This window comes from Vicugna pacos, chromosome 18 (assembly GCF_048564905.1).
Source record: "Vicugna pacos chromosome 18, VicPac4, whole genome shotgun sequence".
Taxonomy (NCBI): domain Eukaryota; kingdom Metazoa; phylum Chordata; class Mammalia; order Artiodactyla; family Camelidae; genus Vicugna; species Vicugna pacos.
This window is the reverse complement of record NC_133004.1, coordinates 19,968,424-19,986,957: the sequence shown is the minus strand read 5'-3', so window position 1 is coordinate 19,986,957 and position 18,534 is coordinate 19,968,424. Positions and strand designations below refer to the sequence as shown.

General features: G+C 51.6%; 1 protein-coding gene across 5 annotated transcripts in view; it reads left to right on the top strand.

Moving 5' to 3' along the window:
* IFT140 (intraflagellar transport 140) overlaps window positions 1–18,534 on the top strand; it is a 69,875-nt gene that overhangs the window by 19,192 nt on the left and 32,149 nt on the right. For 4 of the 5 annotated variants that reach the window (XM_006204391.4, XM_072942374.1, XM_072942375.1 and 1 more), the window contains exons 10-18: window positions 1,948–2,151; window positions 2,286–2,358; window positions 4,284–4,375; window positions 7,645–7,772; window positions 9,462–9,579; window positions 11,783–11,913; window positions 13,432–13,600; window positions 14,782–14,913; window positions 18,101–18,300. In XM_006204391.4, coding sequence (XP_006204453.2) covers window positions 1,948–2,151; window positions 2,286–2,358; window positions 4,284–4,375; window positions 7,645–7,772; window positions 9,462–9,579; window positions 11,783–11,913; window positions 13,432–13,600; window positions 14,782–14,913; window positions 18,101–18,300 — 1,247 coding nt within the window. The remainder of the gene's footprint in view (window positions 1–1,947; window positions 2,152–2,285; window positions 2,359–4,283; window positions 4,376–7,644; window positions 7,773–9,461; window positions 9,580–11,782; window positions 11,914–13,431; window positions 13,601–14,781; window positions 14,914–18,100; window positions 18,301–18,534) is intronic. The other variant, XM_072942377.1, reaches the window with a different exon arrangement.

Here is an 18,534-nt window from a genome sequence, read left to right as displayed (position 1 = left end):
TGCTCAGTGAGCTAGGGGCTGGGCACAGAAGCCTCTGGCCTGGGAGGGCCCCTCCCAGCCTGGAGCCTCTGCACTGAGAGCAAGATGGGGTGAGGGCTGGGGCCTCGCGTGGTCCAGTGCCAGCCTCTGCCTCTGGAAGGAGGGAGCCCTCGCCTCTCTCACCCCCACCTGCAGCCGGAGTGAGAAGTGGCGCAGGAGAGGAGGCCGGTCTGCTGGGCAGGAGGCAGGGTGTCCCGGCTTGGGTGCGGCAGACTCTGCTCTTCTTAGCAGGTTTAGTAGACTTTCTGCAGTGAGTCTTTCTTTGCTGACTTCGTCCCCAGTTCCCAGAGAAACAAATGTTGTGTTTCCCTGCTTTTCACCGGGGTTGCCTATTATGTCCTCGGAATTCCTCACCTGCTGTCTGGAAGTGGTCTCTCAGATCTACTCCGGGCGAATTTTAAAGATAAAACGTTCTTCACCTATACCAATCAGGAAGCAAAAACTTGCATAGTAAATAGTTTAGGGAAACCTTAGAGCAATTTTGGGAATGACTTTTAGATCCTCAGCTCAGGTCGTACATCGTTTCTAGATGAATTAAGATAAATATCTTAAAAATTAGGTCAGAATAACTGGCTAAAAAACACAGAATAGAATCAGATCTGTAGAGAAAGTGAAACTTTCTTAGATTTGAAGTAATAAAAGCAGTTTCAGAAGCAGAGGGGAAAATCTGAGTCCATGAAAACATCTCACAGCGGGTGGTGGTGAGCAGGGAGGCTGGAGTTACAGGAAAACTGGGTCAGCCTTCACTGTCAAGGGCTAATCTCTAAAACACAATATTTTCCTGGTTTTCAATGTGTAATTTTTTCCTTTGTTTTAATACTGAAGTTGTATTCAACTCCTCTGGTTGATGTGTATGTTTAAAGTGTTATTTGGGGTTTTTTTGTGAGAGACAGAGTCTTTGCACAGAATGCTGTGATTTTAAACTAATGGCTCATCGTACCTTTAGTGATAGCTTAGAATAAAGAACATGAAGAAAATTCACATTTATAAGAAAAATATTAAGAATGCCAATGGATAAAGTGATGAAGGAGACTGCAGATAATTTACCTAATAATAGTTAGTAAGTAAAATACATGGAAAACACGTAACCTCACTGGTAATGACAGGGGTGCCATTTTAAATAATAGTAAGAGCCACACTAGCCTTACTAAAGGACATTAAAAAAAATTGAGTCAATGGTGAGATGTACCATGAACCTCAAAGAGAAGCCTCCACCTTATGAAAGTGTTATTTCTTTCCAAATAAATATACTACAAATTACATGTATAGCCAGTAAAAATAATGATTTCCCCTCCTAGGGGAATTCAATACAGTAATTCTAAACTTCTCTGGGAGAGCAAATGGCCAAGAAAGAATTTTTAAAAGAAATGGAACATTCAAAACAAAACAAAAAAAGAAATGGAACATTCCTGTATCTTACACCAGAATGTACCTCAAAGCTGCAGCCGGTAACAGTGCATGCTTACTCAGGAGTGGATAAACTTATCAGTGGAATAAATCAGGAAATCCAGAAACGGATTTGTATAGATTTGGAAGTTTACTATGAAGTTGTGAAACTGCCATTTGACATCACCAGAGGGAAGCTGGGGAGTTTAATACAGTGTGTAAGTTTGCTTTCCATCTGATGTGAACATCAGAAAACTAAACTCTAAGAGGTGCTCAACCAGTCAGGACAGCCATGAGCTAGAATAACCGTACAGGTAGAATCTCAACTCTGGGTGTCGGCATTTTAAAGCTTTTCTACAAGTTACACATTTTACACTTATAAAAATTTTAAGTCATTTTTAAACAAGAACAAATAGTGCTTGGGAGATGGTTTATGATCCTCGTATTGATAACGTCGCCCTAACGACACCCTCTTCCTGTCTGTTCACACTGTGGCTTCTGCCTCTCCAACATGGTATGCAGTGGGGCTCCAGGAAGAACCTTCTAGCAGTGAAGAGCGTCAGCTCCGTGGTGATCCTCAGCGAGCAGGCCATGTGCTCGCACTTCCACCAGCAGGTGGCCGTGGTGCAGGTTTCCCCGAGCTTACTCAGCGTGTCCTTTCTGTCCACGGGGGTGGTGCACAGCCTGCGCACAGACATGCACATCAGCGGAGTATTCACCACCAAGGCAAGTGCAGGCTGACCTGTGGGCTTGGCCAGGGGTCTTTGATGCAGACAGAAGACCTGGCCAGTTGTTAGGGTCATTCAGGACGGTCAGGCCCAAATGGCAGGCTGCATTTTAATTTCCATGGTTCTTTTTAGGATGCAGTTGCCGTCTGGAATGGAAAACAAGTGATGATCTTTGAGCCTTCCGGAGCCACGTTACGAAGTGCAGGTGCAAATCCTGTCACCCCCACAGAAGGGACTCATAGCACCTGCTTTATTTTCTCACCATCTAATTTGGGGGGAGGTGCTGGTGCCTGTGGGGTGGGCTGGCACAGGGCCATAGGGAGACCCCCATCTCAGTTCTTGTGCCTGGTGTCTGGGTCTCGTGGCCTGCATGTCCAGAGCCAGTGCTGCTGCTCTGGCTTGGTGCCTCTGGGGCCTCCCAGGCCTCCTGACAGAAGCCAGTCAAGGGGGTTGAGAAATGCAACCCAACCTGGGGCCAGCAGCCCTCCTAGGCTCTAGGGCCATCACACAGCTCAGAAGTAAGGCGGCATGGGTGTGAACAACACAGTGCTTTCCAGGTATGGGGTGCCTCACGCCTGACATCTGAACTTCCCAGAGCATGCTCAGCCACCAGGCCTGTAGTGTCTCCAACCAGGCCAGCCTCTGTCTGCAAATTTCAGGGTAGATCTTCAGGGATGCTCACCCGTACCATCCATCTCTCCAACTCTCTGATTCACTGAGCTGCCTTTATCTTCTGCTCTTTAGCACAAGCCTGGATGAGTTCCGGGGCTGCTGTAACAATGACCACAAATGGGTGGCCATTTAGGAAAGCTATTCTCTCACTGTTCTCAAAGCCAGATGTCCAGAATCCATTTCACTGGCCAAAACTGAGGTGTTGGCAGGGCTTCAGAGGCTCCAGGGAAGACCCTGCTCCTTGCTTATTACAGCTTTTGGTGGCTGCCAGCAATCCTTGGCTTAGGGTCACATCCCACCAGTCTCTGCTTTCACTGTCACATTATCCCTGTCTAACAATCTACCTCCCTCTTACAGAGACTCTTGTGATTTCATTTAGGGCCCACCTGCATAATCCAAGATAATCTCACCATCTCAAGACCTTAACATCTTTATCCACTTATCAACTAGTATTCATAGGTTTCTGGGATTAGGACCTGATCTCTTTGGGGAACGTCCTCCAGCCCATCAAAGTGACCGTCAGGATGTGCTCCTCAGCTAGCTCTCCTTCCGCATTATTCTTACCTTCACCTGTCCTGCCCTCAGCCCTCTCACCTCACAGGGGGGCTTGTCACTGCACTGTCCCAAGGGCGATCACCCTGCGTGTTTGTTTGGACACCTCACACCTCCCTGGGGGTGTTTTTCCAATGGTTATTATCTCTCTCCCTTAGATTATTCCCTCACTTGTTTCCCCCTCTAACATTTCGTTGCCTAAAGTTCTCTTGTAACACCTTTCCCACCCTACCCTGTGTTGTGCTGATAATTCACAACTCCACCTCTCTTCTACCATAGACCTCTGGGGGCAAGGATGAACTTACCCTCCCAAGAGGATAGCACAGCAGGTGTTTAGATATTTTCTGTTTTGTCTGTGTCATCATCTTCCTAACTAGATGAGAGCTTGTCTAGAACCAGAGACTAGAGTGTGTGGCCTCCAGAGTTCCACAGAAGATAAGCAGATGCTTAAGTACCTATGCTGTCACAGACGCTGTGCTGTTGGAAACACCAGCTGCTTGATGGGAGAGAAGAGGAGACACCAGGACTGAGTGGGGCCGGGCAGGGAGCCCAGCACTTGAGTGTCCACACCAGGGAGCCCCTGCCAGCCATGGCCCTGGGCAGTTCACTGCATCTCACTTTCCTCATATGCTAGATGAAGCAAACACATCTCTCACAAAGCGATCACGGGGGCCAAGGAAAATTAAGGAACACATGGGAGAACACTTCTTGATTAAACCACAGTTCTGCCCCTTTTCTCCGTCTCACTGTATCCTTCGTTGTGGATCTTTTCTTCTAGGCTCCAGTCTCTCTCATCAATAGTTGCTCTCTAAATAGTGCTAATTTTAGTGTGAGAATGTTTCTTAAACTCTGAGGAACTAAGACAAGACTAGCTGCTGCTGTCATGAGTGTTATCTTTCGTTTTAGGTACCTTCCTGTGTGAGTCACCCGTGTTAGCCATGCACAAAGAGAGCGTTTATACAGTGGAGCCAAACCGAGTTCAAGTTCGAACCTGGCAGGTAAATTTCCTCCTCTAGAGTGTGTGGCATGTGACACTAAAGACAATTAGAGTGGAGTTTAAAATGCCATCTCTAAATCAAGCCAGGACCTGCTTAATGACTTCACCCAGCCAGATCAGATTCTCCCCATGGGTAGTTGGTGGTAAAGATGGATTCTCAGATAGCTGCTCCACATACAACTATCATGACCAGAAATTGGGAAGTGAGCCATTGACCTTTTGCAGTGATAAGGCCTACATTGCTGGTCCTTGAGTACATGGGGTTGTGATGTGGGAGGAAATATTTGCTGTGCTTAATGTGCATCTTCAGAGCTGAGGGGCCATCAGTTCAGGACATAATGTCTTTGGACAGGCCCCTCCCTGCTCATGCCTGGGGTTGAGGCCAGGCTGGGAGCAGTGCATGCCTCCAAGATGACAGGACTCTAACACACCATTCTGTTCCCTTCTGGTGGTATGGAGACCCCAGGGCTGACATGGTGTCTTAGTTTCCTAGCCTGCCATAACAAATGACCACAAACTGAGTGGCTTAAAATAATAGAAATTTATTTTCCTTATAGTCCAGAAGACCAGAAGTCCAAAAGCCAGGTGTGGGAGGGTTGGCTCCTTCTGAGGCTGAGGGAGAATTCGTCCCATATCTCTTCCAGCTTCTGGCATTGCTGGCAATCCTTGGCATTCCTTAGCCTGTAGACATATCACTCCAGTCTCTGCCTCCATCTTTACATGGCCTTCTCCTGTGTCTGTGTCTTCTATGTCTTATAAGGCATTTGTCCTTGAATTTAGGGTCCACACTGATCTAGAGTTGTTTCCTTTTGAGATCCTTCACTTAATTACATCTGCAAAGACCCTTTTTTCCAAATAAGGTGACATTCATATCCAGGTGGACGTATCTTTCAGGGGCTACCATTCAATCCAGTACATGCAACAGTGTTCTGTGTCAAAGTCAAGAACACCTGTCATGGCACTGGGTTTGGCTCTCAGCGTGACTGCTTTGTCCAGCTGAGTTCTTTCCTAGGATCCAGTGTTTGATTTCCCAGGGCTGCCACATCCATGTCCTCATGCCTCACATGCTGCTCCTCCACTCCTCCATTCAGCAATTTTTGAAGGAACTTCTAGTAACAGAGCACACTAAAGTGGGAGGGGGATGGGAAGTTTCACAGGGGTAGGCACTGGACTAGAGACTGGACCATGCATGGGAAACAACCTGTAGCCCCATGCATCTCCTAGGGGAAAGTGCAGGCAGAGAGAGCTGGGGCCTCGTGAGATTCCCTGGCCTGTTCAAGGTCAGAGGGGAAGGGGAGAGGCTGGAGGAAAGGAGGGATGGCCCTGGCAGGACATCAGCCAAAAAAAGATTGCCTTGCATGCTGCTGATAGTTGAGTAGGGGCATCAGCTGTGAACACAAAGCCAAGATGGGGAGAGGCCCTCTTTATGACAGATGAAGGAAGCAGCTGAGTTAATCAGAATGACTTGAGAGCTGGAGGGTGGAAGGCATGCAGGGAGGGGAAACAGCCTGCTGGGAAGGGGTGAAAGGCATGCTGGGATTGAATGAAAGGCCTGCTGGGAGAGGGTGAAAGGCATGCTGGGAAAGAAGGGCCTGAGAGGAAGTGAAAGGCATGTTGGGGAAGGGTGAACGGCTTGCTGGGAAGGTGCAAAAGGACATTGTGGGAAAGAATGAAAGGCCTACTGGGAACGGTCACACAGGCATAGTGGGAAAGAATGAAGATCATGCTGGGAGGGAGTGAAAGGTCTGCTGGGAAGGAGGGAAAGGCATAGTGGGAAAGAAAGAATGGACCTCTGGGAAGGGGTGGACAGGATACTGGGAGGGAATGAAAGGCCTGCCGGGAAGGAGCAAAAGGCATTCTGGGAATGTGGAAATCCTGCTGGGAAGGGGCAAAAGGCATAGTAGGAAAGGATGAAAGGCATGTTGGGAAGGAGGGAAAGGAATACTGGGAAAGAGCCAAAGGCCTGCTGGGAGGAAGTGAAAGGCATAGTGGGACGGAGTGAACAGCATGCTGGGAAGGGGCAAGGAGCCTGCTGGAAAGGAGTGAAAGGCTACTGGGAAAGTGAAAAGCCTGCTGGGAAGGGTCAACAGCTTTCTGGGAAGGGGCAAAGGGCATACTAGGAAAGAATAAGAAGCCTGCTGGGAAGGAGCAAGAGGCCTGATAGGAACCACGGAGGGGAATGAGGAGCATCTGACTGCAGATGACCTGAAGTTGAATCTTTTTTGTTAATTTTTAACTAAAGGAATATGTGTCCATTGTAACTAGTGAAATAAGGCAGCCTGTGTAAGGAATCAGTTAGCAACGCTCCTCCGGTTGGAAAGCTGGAGTGTGTCTCCAGACCTTTCTCCCTGCCCATGTGGCCGGGACACGCAAACTGCGGTTGTTGCTGGTGTGTGTGGCAGTGAGACAGCCGTCGTGCACTTTGAAGTTCTCTTCGGGCTGCCTTCCAGGGGGAGCGCAGAGCTCCACTCTTTCCTGTGCTTCCTGCTGTCTAACACAGTGACCCACAGAGACGTGGGAGCTGAGGTGGGGGCGACACTTTGAAACATAAATGATTTGAAATCACTTGTGGCTCAAAACCCTCTAGTTGTCCAGCTTCACATAGAATAAAATCTGACCCTTTACCTGGCCTGCGCTGACGCCCCACGTGGCCTCTGCTTACTGCCCACCTCAGTGCACGCCCCTTGGCCCCCATGCGTTCCTTCCTGCAATGCCAGCTCGGCTCTCCAGATCACTGTTTCCTTCTCCCCAGTCTCAGTTCGTGTATTGCCCCCTAGACAAGACCCATTTCTCAAGCATTTATTGAAGCATGATGTACACACAGGAAAGCAGGCATGTCATGCATACAGCTCAGTGAGTTTTCACAGGTGGAACGTACCTGTAATGTGATCACCATCCCTTTCACTCATGGCCTCCCCGAAAGGTGACCACTTAGACACGCAAGCAGCAAAGTCCGTTTTATCAGGGAAGTTAATATAAGACCTCTCAGGCAGCCCTTTGGAACCAACACAAGTGGATGGAATTCCCCATCTCACTGCCCTTGGTAGTTTTTGTTTTAGCATCCTGTCCATCACTTGTCTACACTTGCTCAGGTGGAGTCATGTGGGTACCTGCTTATTCACCTGCCTGCTGTCTCTCTCTCTGACTGTCAGAACCAGGGATCCTCCAAGGGCAGGGCCCTGTCTTCCCCGTGTGGTGTGGGAATCCAGCAGAGTGCAGGGCCCTCTAAATAATGCTCCCCTGAATTCCCTGCTTCTTCTGTTTCCTCAGGGGACTGTGAAACAACTCCTGCTGTTCTCCAAGATGGAGGGAAACCCATGCTTCTTTGACATCTGTGGAAATTTCCTGGTTGTAGGGACAGACTTGGCTCACTTTAAAAGCTTTGATCTTTCCCGAAGGTACAGTCTTTGTCCAAATAAAAGTATTACATTTTTTAAACTAGTCAGATCATGTGGTGGGTAGAAAATGGAGAGGAGGCAGCAAACTGTTTATGTGCTCATTTCAACATTAACGTGCCACTTACTTTTTTGAAATACCTCAAGTCTTGGTTTAGATTCTTTTTTTTTTTTACATTTTTTATTGATTCATAATCATTTTACAGTGTTGTGTCAAATTCCAGTGTTCAGCACAATTTTTCAGTCATTCATGGACATATACACACTCATTGTCACATTTTTTTCTCTGTGATTTATCATAACATTTTGTATATTTCCCTGTGAAGTCTTGGTTTAGATTCTTAATCTTTGTATGGTGGGGAAGGGAGCGGCATCACTGTGTGATGGACACATGACACAGAGCATCTGTCACAGCCTGTAGAGCTTTACAGCACAAAGTGAGCCTTAGTGTCTGCAAGTTTAAAAAATCTATTAGGTTAGGGGATCTCAGGTTGGAGTGCAGATGGTGGCAGGACAACCCACGAAGTCACAAACTTGTGACATTGCCTCCCTGGGGACCCAGTGCTGCCTGGGTCCCTGCTCTTGGCACGCGCTCTGTTAATGAAGTCAGTCCCCACAGGGTGCAGGGAGTGGTTCCCACATTGCCATCCAGTGACTGCCGTGGGAGTGGGGCTTCTCACTGTTGGGCGAGAGGTTCCAGGTCAGCAGGGGTGGAGCCTGGAGGGCCCCCTGTTCTGATGGTGGAGACTGGAGTCTGAGGCCGTGTTTAGCCACATGTAGATGCAGATGGATGCACATAAAGATATCATGGATATGTGTATACACACCAGTTAGTACACAAAACACATCCTCGCTGTATCAGCTGAGGGTGTCTGGGGGCGATGACACCCCAAGAGCAGCAAGCACATCCCGTGCCTAGATTGGGGTCTCTTAGTCCTCCAGTAAAAGGACCCAGTCTCCTTTGAGAAATGATTCTGGGACTGCTAGCGGAACTGAGGCAGGAAACACACAAGATGAGCCTGGAGTCCAAGAATCAGTCTCCCAGCCCAGAGGAGCCCAGGGAGACAAGACAGTTAAATGTCACGAGGGGCCTGGACAGAGGCTTGAGACAGAAAGAGGACACTAGGGGGAAAGTAAGGAAATGTGAATAAAGTTAAAAAAAAAAAAAAAGAAAAGAAAAAACCCCCACAATGAGCTACCACTACATACCAGTGTTGTTTATAATGGCAACAAACTAGAAACTATTAAACAGAGGGCTAGTTAAATAAATGTTAGTTTATGCACACAGTGGAAGAGTGCACAGCTCTAACAAAGTGTGGGGAGCAGAATCCCCTGCCCCGGCCCGATCATGCTGTCGGGAGGACGCAGCTCTTAAATAAACTACTCCTGTGTGAGGCCGGAATACATATTCATGCTTATTCATTAAAACAGAACTTTAAAACTCACCCACTCAAACGTCAGACTGTTAAGTTGTACACCTGAAACTAATATAACGTATGTGTCAATTGAACCTCGACAAAAAAAAATTTTTAAATAAAAAACCCACGCTGGGTCATGAGCTCGGCTCGTTTCCCGGGTCTCCTGTATGCGAGGTGAGAGCAGCTGGACCCCGAGTGGAGCTGTCCGGTTGGCTCAGGTTCCAGGTGGAGAACTGCCACCTGCCACCCGCTGAGGCCGCATCCCTCCCCGCAGAGAGGCGAAGGCGCACTGCAGCTGCAAGAGCCTGGCCGAGCTGGTTCCAGGCGCGGGCGGCATGATGTCGCTCAGGGGCAACGCCAGCGGCAGCAAGATCAGCATCCTCCTCAGCAAGGTGGGTCCCTCCCCTCAGGGCCTCTACCCCAGCCTCCCCTCTCACCTGGGTCTCCTCTGCCTCCCCACCTTCCTTCACGTCCTGTTTCATCAGAAGCAGTGGTTTCTGCTCTGCAGAGCCCCTCACCTCTTCTCTTTTCTGCCTCTTTCCGTCGCCCAACTTAATTCTCTGGGCACAAGGGGTGACAGGACCGTGGAAAGGACCTTCAAGCCTCTTGCTTAGAGAGACTTGAGTCTTAGGAGGTCATGGGTATGAAGGAGGCCGGTGGCCAGGTGGCCGGGTGGGAGGAGCTGGTGCCTTCCCACCCAGCAATCTGTTCCCGCTCCCACCTACCCACTCGCTCAGCATTCAAGAGGGTCGCCCTCCGTGTACCAGACGCTTTGCTGGCACTGTAGACACAAACTGGTGGGTTAAATGGGGCTTGGCTCCTCCCCTGGGGATGAGCAGACTTGGTCCTAGTGAACTTTCACACCCCTGGTGAGAGCCAGGAGGACAAGTGTGCAGGGGTGGAAGGCAGCAGCAGGTGGAATCTCTATCGGGCCGTTCTGGAGGCTTCCAGGGAAGGTGGAGGTTGAGCCAAGCTCTGGACTTGCCAGGTGGGTGAGGGGTGGGGGCACAGCCCTGTTGAGGCACCAGCGAGTAAGCCCGTGGCAGAAGCATGGCCTCACTCAGGTCAGCAGTCCCTCACAGGGGGCGAGGAGTGGGCCATGTTGTCAGTGGGCCATCACACAGCGGAAGCACCATTTGGGACCCCTTGCAGCCATACTGGCGAGGGGCTGGACTGGGGGAGGCAGGAAGGGAACTGGATGAGGAGCCTTTTGGATGTGGGTTGAAAAGTTCAGTTGTTGGATTTAAGGCGTTGAAGGGGCGGCCAGTGGGTATTTAGACACAAGTCCAGTTCTCAGCAGGGAGGTCTGGCTGGAGGTGAGGGTCCTCCAGCCCAAGGAGCAGGGTGGACCTGGGGAGGCCGAGGGGGTTGGGGTAGCCGGGTTGATGGTGAGGGGACAGGCAGACACTGTATACCGGGCAGTCCTGGCTACTCATCACTTCAGTGGCTGGGACAGTGCCCAGATATACGTGCACAGGCCGGGACCTGGGGCTCACTGGCAGTGGGGAGGGCATCCAGGATGTGGCACAGGAGGTCCTGGGCAGTCCTTTGAAGGGCCTTTTCCACCATGCTGGGTGTGGACGCAGCTGAGAATCAGGAACTGTGCCCAGCGACCACTGTCTCCAGAGGCCTGAGTCTCAAGAGCAGAGCCAGCTTGGGGGAACCCAACTTTCAGAGCAGGGTCGGGAAATGCTCGCCCTAGTAAAAGAAAAAATCAAAGAGGAAGTTCAGCAAGCATAAGGGGTCTCACAGTGAAAAATAGCTCCCCGGCCTCACTGGCACTCCCCAGGGCAGTGGGCTTTGGGGAGGAGAGACCGTGTCTAGCCACAGTGCTTAAAGGAACAGGAGGAGGAGGACAGTTGGAGCCCCTATTCTTGGAGCTGAGGGTAGGGGTCTCGGGTGGACACTGAGTCTCTGACAGTTTTTCGTGTCCCAGATGCTGCTTTGTTTGTCATTTTGCTTGTGGAACTGTGATGACTAGAAGCTCGCTTTTTTGTTATATTTGACCTGTTGATGGTTTTAGTTTGTGGTTTCTTCCACTGCTCTTAAGCTTGCAGTATCTTCTTTTGTCTAAGGTATTGGCAACTTTTCTTTTCTTTCCTTTGTTTTCTTAAGCAAGCACATCCCTTTAGCATCCGCAATCTGTGGGAGTAAAGCTTTAACAGCCTACCTGAGTTCTTGGTACTTTGCCCCAACAACCAAATTGGTTCCCTTTTCTCAGCTTTTCTGAAGCTTCCCTATGGCGTTGACTTGACTTTTATTCACCCGTGAGAGACTTGGTTTGGCAGAACCCCAGTCCCCCCACCCCGTTCCCAGGGTTCACCCACCCCAGGTAGGAGGGCATCACACTCAGGTCCACCCTGAGAACAGCTGTCTAAGTCCTGGTCGACCTCCACAGTCTGAGAACTTGTCCTCGGTTTTCTGAACCTATAAAGTAGTATTCGCACAACTGTTTCAGTGGGATGAAGGTAAGCTGACGGTTGAATTACGACCGGGGGGAGGCGCGGGAGTGGCCAGGGGCAGGATGCCGGTGTCTCTCCCAGGCAGCGGTGTGTCCGCGGGCCGGTCCCCGAGCTCCAGCTCTCTCCTCCCCAGGCTGACAACAGCCCCGATTCCAGAATCTGCTTCTACGACGTGGAAATGGACACGGTGACCATCCTTGACTTCAAGACGGGACAGATTGATCAGAGAGAGATGTTGCCCTTTAATGGGCAGGAGACTAAGAAGTAAGATGGTGGTTTGGGAGGATTTTGTTGAGAAAAACATTGAGACTGACACTCAGTAACTTGTTGGCTTCGAGGCAGTTTGTCCCTAAGTTTTCTTCACACTCAGGAGAGCGCAGGGATTACTAGTGGTGGAAACTAGAGGTTAAACCAGCCAACTCCCTGGGCAGTCGGGGTGGAGTTGAGTCTCTAGTCTCTGTTTTCCAGGCTCTGAGATTCTGGAGTCACCAGTTGGGAACTTGAACTTCTGAAGAGTGTGACCCAGGTGTCCTCAAGGGCAGCCCCATATCATGGGCAGAGAGCCGGAGGGAGGGCATCTGTCTGGGTGGAGAGACTCTTTCTGAAAACACAGGGATCCTTCTTTAGGGAGTTGAGGTACTACATGTGCACCAAGGAGACATAGCGTTTAAGTGCTCAGACTGCCCCACTGATGGAGTGCAGAGCAGCCCTGGGGCCACCGGGGCAGGGCGGGGCGGGGCCTGCCTTTGACGTCCTGCCCCCTTTGCTCCTGTTGCAGCCCCCTTCCCATCCAGCCTTACCCACGGGATCTCCCCCTCCTAGAATCTTCTCTAGAACCTTCTTTCTTCTGGTGGCTTAAAAGCACACCTGTTGGTGGCCCCACCAGAACACAGCTGTCTCCCCTTCTCACAAGTTCAGCCCCACTTCTCTGTCTTCAGACGTCCCCTTGAGTTTCTTGCTGTCATCTTGAAATCGACCCTAACTTGGCCTCAACCCTCAGAGCCCTGTCCTTGTCACCTGGTCCAAAACCTCGAACTGACCATTCCTTTAACTCTCACCACCTGTGACTCTCATCCCGTTTTTCTCATTTTGAAAATGTCTCCCAGACTCATGCTTACCCCGTGACTCTCTGTCAAGGTCACAACCTTGTATCTACCTACACCTTTGGCCAGGCCAGTGAGGGAGACCAGGGAACACCTATCTACCTGCCGTCTTCCTGTTGGTCCAGGTGCAGGACATGTAGGACTTGGTGACACCTGTGAGGGCTACTGGTATCCTGGGGGGTCGGGTCCAGGGCTCCTGCCCAGCCACCCCCACACATGGAGCTCATCTGGGCTTGTCACACTTTTCCGGGTGGCGGTCAGAGGAGGCGCACGGTATTCCGTCAGGCACCTGCCCTCTTTTGAGACCTGATCCTTCTGTGCTGCCCAACCCCTTTGTCTCCCTGTGGTACCACATCTAGTTCTGGGCCATGAAACGTGGAGTTTTAGAGGTGGGAGGGAACTGGCCAGACTGCTGGGCACCCTGGCCCCATGAGATCCGCCTGCTGGGCCTGGGAAGGGCCACTGCTGGTCATCAGGACCCCCATGGAGCCTCAGGGCTACAACATCAAACCCACTCTCTCCAGCCAGACTGTTTGGCAGTCATGTCCAGTCTGAGAGAACCAGGGCAGACAGCTGCCTCACAGACTCCGCCTGTAGGAGCTGATGGAGCCCCACCTGCCAGTCATGAAGGCTGAGTTCACAGCCCTTCCAGGCACAGGGACTTGTGTTTCTTTTGCAGGAGCCAGGCCCTCGCAGATGAGAGGCTGACAGATCTGGTTCCCATGAGCCACTTCTGGGACCAGAGCGAGCCCACGCTGTTCGTGTGCGAAGCCATGTGGGAGGTGCCAGGCTCCCAACCACAGCCCGCAGACAGGAAGTCCGTGGCCCAGGACGGCTCAGGCCCCACGGTATCAGCACTGTCGCGATCATGCTTAGATGCAGTGTCACAGCAGCACCCCATCTTCCCAGTGGGGTTCATGGGGGAGCTGCAGGGAATGGGTCCAGGGAAGCGAGTGCCCACCCCAGTGCCTGGGGATGTCTCCCTGCTGGGCTCACGTGCCATTTTCTCTCTTGGGGATAGCTCTTGATCAAAACAGGTAACCTGAACTCACCCCTCAATGTCAGCATGTCCTGTAGGGGCCAACTCCACATTTGTTCCCTGAAACAATCGGCCTCCTTGCCTTGGTCCCTGCCCTCCGCCCTCACCCTTCCTGGCCCTGGGGGCCTCTCTCCCCAACTGATGCCCCATCTCCCCTCATAGGGCCAGGAGTCCGATTCTTTCCCCAAGTCTGTGGGACTTCCAGAGATCCCTGGGAAAGCCCGGAGGCCGTATGTGTCTCTCTGAACCCACCTCGTTCTGAGAGGGATTATATGTAGGTCCTCAGTCAGTCAGCCAAGCCCCGCCACTCCTAAAGCTTGACTTGTCTCCCTGCCAAAGGAATTTCCCTCTAGGACGTAAGAGTCTGGAGCCCCTGAGGTTACTAGCAGTTGGTTTCCACACCCTGAGGTTCTCAGAAGCAAATCCAGGCCTTGGTTCTGAAACACTGAGGGGTGAGAGATATCCAGGGGTCTGGGGACCCATGAGTGGATGGTGAGGGCATGTCCTTCCCCTGGTCTTTTGTAAAGAGGGTGAGACCCTGTTGGAACTCACGCAGCAGGGACAGGCTCCGCGCCCCTCAGCCTCTGCTGCATTTCCTGGGCAGAGGGGCTGCAGCCTCTCCGTTGCACCCTCCCCAGGCCCCAACAACAGACAGAATCTCCATGTCAGAGGAGAGCAGCTGAAGGCGTAACTCTTGAAACGTGGGAGTGCTTGAGTTTCATTCACCAGCCCGGGTGTCCACCACAAGATCAGTGAGATGGGTCTGGCAGTTCTCAGGCTGAACGAGGCACATCCTCCGGGAGGGCATCAGACCCCAGCTGGGCCTGATGTGGTCACCTTGCCCCCTAAGGAGGAAGCAGGCTATCTGTGGACAAGTGGTTCACTCCTGCTTTCTCAGCAACTTTCATCAATGTCCCGGCAATGAAAATGGGCTTGGATGCAGAATAGGACAGTTACTGCTCAGCTCAGATGGCATGTCTCCCTCTGCAGGCAGACGTGTTGGTCTTATCCTTCTTCATCTCTGAAGAGCACGGCTTCCTGTTGCAAGACAGCTTCCCCCGGCCTCCTGCTTTCCAGACACTCCTGGGACTCCAAGTGCCCCACTATTACTTCACAAGAAAGGTGGGAGCCCTTGGCATGTGCGTGTAGCCCTGTTCTCGGGTGCCCTGCCCCCCTCACCGGGGGCTCTCATTAAACAAGGCAAACCGCCTGCCCTAATTTGTCCCCTGAGATCCCAGCAGATCCGATGTCTCCTGTGGGGATGTTGCAGGCAGGCTTTGCTCTCGGGATGACGGGTAGCAGTGCTGGTGAGGGGCTCCCTGCAAGCATCCCGCCAAAGCGCCTTGCCCTCACCTTTCCTGTCTTTTTTTGTTATTCTAGCTGCTTTTTTAAAATTACATATTCTTACTCACTGTAGGAAGTTTAGAAACTGCAAATAAAGACCAAAGATGATGTAAATCTCTGTGGTTCCAGCCCTCAGAGGTGGTCACTGGGAAAGGCTGGCGGGCAGTCTTTCAGGAGGTTTCTGTCCTTAACCTACATATTTGCATGTTACGTACACAGGTGTGGTCTTTAACTTTTGATTGAATGGGGTCATTTTCAGCACATAGGACCCCAACAAGGTTATTTTGGACGAGTTCTTTGCCTCCCTAGGACTTGGTCTCCACGTCTCCATGGTCCCTTCTAGATCTGAAATCAGCCACCCTCTGGCGCTGAAATGCTCTGCTGATCGGTGTGGTCGTGTGTCTGTGGAGGGGTGGCAAGCGCGGTGCAGACCAGCTGAAACCCTGGCTAAGTGACCTGTTCTCAGCCGGGCACCCACACCACCTGTGGATTCACAGGTGCACAGAGGAGCCTGTCATTCACACCTTCTGTCCTGCGGGATCGGGGACACACCAGCTGATGCTGCTTTTATTCTTGGAAAATCTGCAGACACCTCCCCTCATCAGCTCTGTGATCTTCACTCCCATTTCTATTTCTACTGTTACATCAGAGGGAAGGATTGAACTGTGTAGATTTTCACTTGAATTTTTTTGCCTTTTAACATAAGGTGACTTAAAAATCAACCCTATATGGGAACTTTGTATTTTCTGCAATTAGCCAGTGTTACTTTTGTAGCCAAAGGTGGGGGGGGTGGACCCCAGAGGACCCCCAGAGATGGCAGATGTGTGTCTGAGCTTGGCCGTCTCTGCCAGCCCAGGAGCAGAGGCCTCCTGCCTGTGTGATCAGCTGTCTGGTGAGAACCCAGAACACAGGTCTCTTGGCTCCCAGGGCTGTCACCCACTGACAAGGTTGGCACGAAGGCCCAGGGTAGGTTGTCTACTCTTTGCTCTGTGACCGTCCTGGGGCAAGCAGCATGGGTCTATGTGTCTCTGGCTGGGTTGGGGCCCTCGTGCTGTGTGCCCCCGAGACCACGAGTCGGGCCACCACATGAAACAGCATCACCAGCCTTCAGGTCAGAAAACAGCAAAGTTTTCTGAATCCCCTCCTCTAAATAGATTAGTGCCACCAGGCCAGCATTTTTCTGAATTTCAGTCATATTTAGTACTTTTTTGCGTTTTCATTCCTCTTTGATTTGACACTTGAAACATAGTGGAAGTGTTTAAGTTCCTTCTTGTGGGCTTGTTTCCCACCGTCTGTGCCTCGTCCTCCCCTCGGCTCTCAGAGCTGTTGTCCCAGAAGGGGCATGTGTGCTGCTCCCACTCGGCTGCCTGTTACCTGAGCTTTGCCATTTTCCCAAGATGTGTTTTTCTTTACTTTAAGCACCGGTTGTCTGTGCGCTGATGGCTCCCACCTTGCTCGCCCCCTTGGCTGAGGTTTTTCGGGGGCCTGGCATGGGGTCAGCTCCTTGCTGGGGCGACACGAACGGTCTGTCACCTGACACTTGAAGAACAAGAGGAAGTTCACTTACCTGTGTTTGCAACAGAGGGAGCCTTATTTATTTGACATCTAAGTGTGTGAGAGGAGTGGCCACACAGTGTGTGCTTCTCTGAAGCGTCCACGCCCCTCGGCCCGGCATCCTGAGGTTCCCGTCTGCACGCGTGCGGGTGTGGTGTGGGCTGAACAGCCCTGTGGCCCTGTTGCTCCCTCAAGAGCTGGGCAGGCAGCGTGGTGAGCTATGACCACAGGTGCTCTCGTTTCTGCCACAGTTCCTGTATGTGCCGCAGCGAGAAGGACTCCAGTTAGAACCAGACACCAGAGCCACAGCAAGGTTGACAGAGGTCAGGATGCTGCCTCGTAGTTTTGTGTGTCCATGTTCTGGGAAGGTTTCCCACTTGGTGCCAAAGCAGTCCAAACTTGAGCACTCAGTTTCCTACTTTGTGTGACCCAGCCACATTCAGCCCCAAACACTGAGTTTAAGGTGCCCTGGACCAGACTGCATCCGGGCCCTGCTTGCACTCTGCTCTATGCCCTGAGGGGTCTCACCATCCACACCTGGGCCGGACAGATCCTACGGGATTTCAAGGCACAGGCCTAAAGTTGAACTTCAGAAAGATCAGTGACACAGAGGGGCTGCTGGAGACTGAGCCAGAGGAAAGGTGAAGGAGTCAAAGTCCCAGCAGATATGCAACAGATGGGCAGGGGTGAGGGGAGCTGGGATGGAGGAGGGTGGGTCATGACTCCTCTCTACACTGAGGGGCATGTGTACCTCAGATAGATGGACCCCCGCAGAGAGAGCTGGCAATGTGGGAGGAGAGGGTGGTGTGTGCGGGCCTAGCCCAGAAGTGGGTGGTGGGTGTGGAGATGCTTAGTGGCCGTGGCTGGTACAGAAGGCGTGGCCCAGACAGCGCGCTCTAAATCTGTGCTCGTGTGGGACGGTAGTCACCCTTCCTCCACCCAGGGTGTTGGGGGAGCACTGCACTAAGTGACGATTCTTCTGAGAAACACCAGGGGAGGGCACACGCCTAGCCCAGCTTACATTTTTGAAAATTCTAAAATGATGCTGGCATTAATTTTTAACACCCTACACACATGTACACAAGTCTGACTTGATAGTAAAAGCTCTTCCTAGGAAGTTTACAGGCAAGCTGGGAGGCGGGGATTTTCATTGTTTGAGAGGTTGATGTCAGTAGGGTTAGAGGCTGAAAGGCCCTGCACACATATGGCCTTTGCTCACCGCTGTTGGAAACCAGGTCCCAGAGCTCTGATACCTTGAGTGGCCTACAGGCTTATGTTGCATTTGCCGAGAGTATTGCTGAACTTGGGGTCTGTGTGCAGGGGGAGCTGCCCACTGCTGTCGTGTCTCCCCAGGCCCAGGGCAGGCTCTGGGTCACAGGATCTTAAATAAACGGTGCCCTTTGTTGTTCAGCCTGGAGAAGTGGATGGAGAGGACCAGGAGGATCCTGGGTCCCACCGCATACCCCAGACGGTGGGCAAGAGGCCCCTGCGGTACTTTGTGGGGCTAGAGGACTGTGACAAGCCCACGCGAGACACCATGCTCCGCTTCAGCTTCTTCCTCGCTGCCGGGGACACGGACGAAGCCTTCAGGTCCATCAGGCTCATCAAAAGGTGAGGGTTCCATCCGCTGAGGTGTGAGGCCCCCACAGAGCCCTTCCTCCCCTGCAAGTCACCCTATCCCTGACTCTCTTGGCTGTCGTGTGTGTTTCGTAAGTTTTCACTCAAGAAAAGGCCAGTGCTGGTGGAAGCCCAGGTGCATCTGGGCGCCCGCTTGCTTTGCTCGAGCCTTGCAGACTGTAATCTAGTTGTTTGGATTTATTTTAGTGTCTGGACATTTCTTAGTTG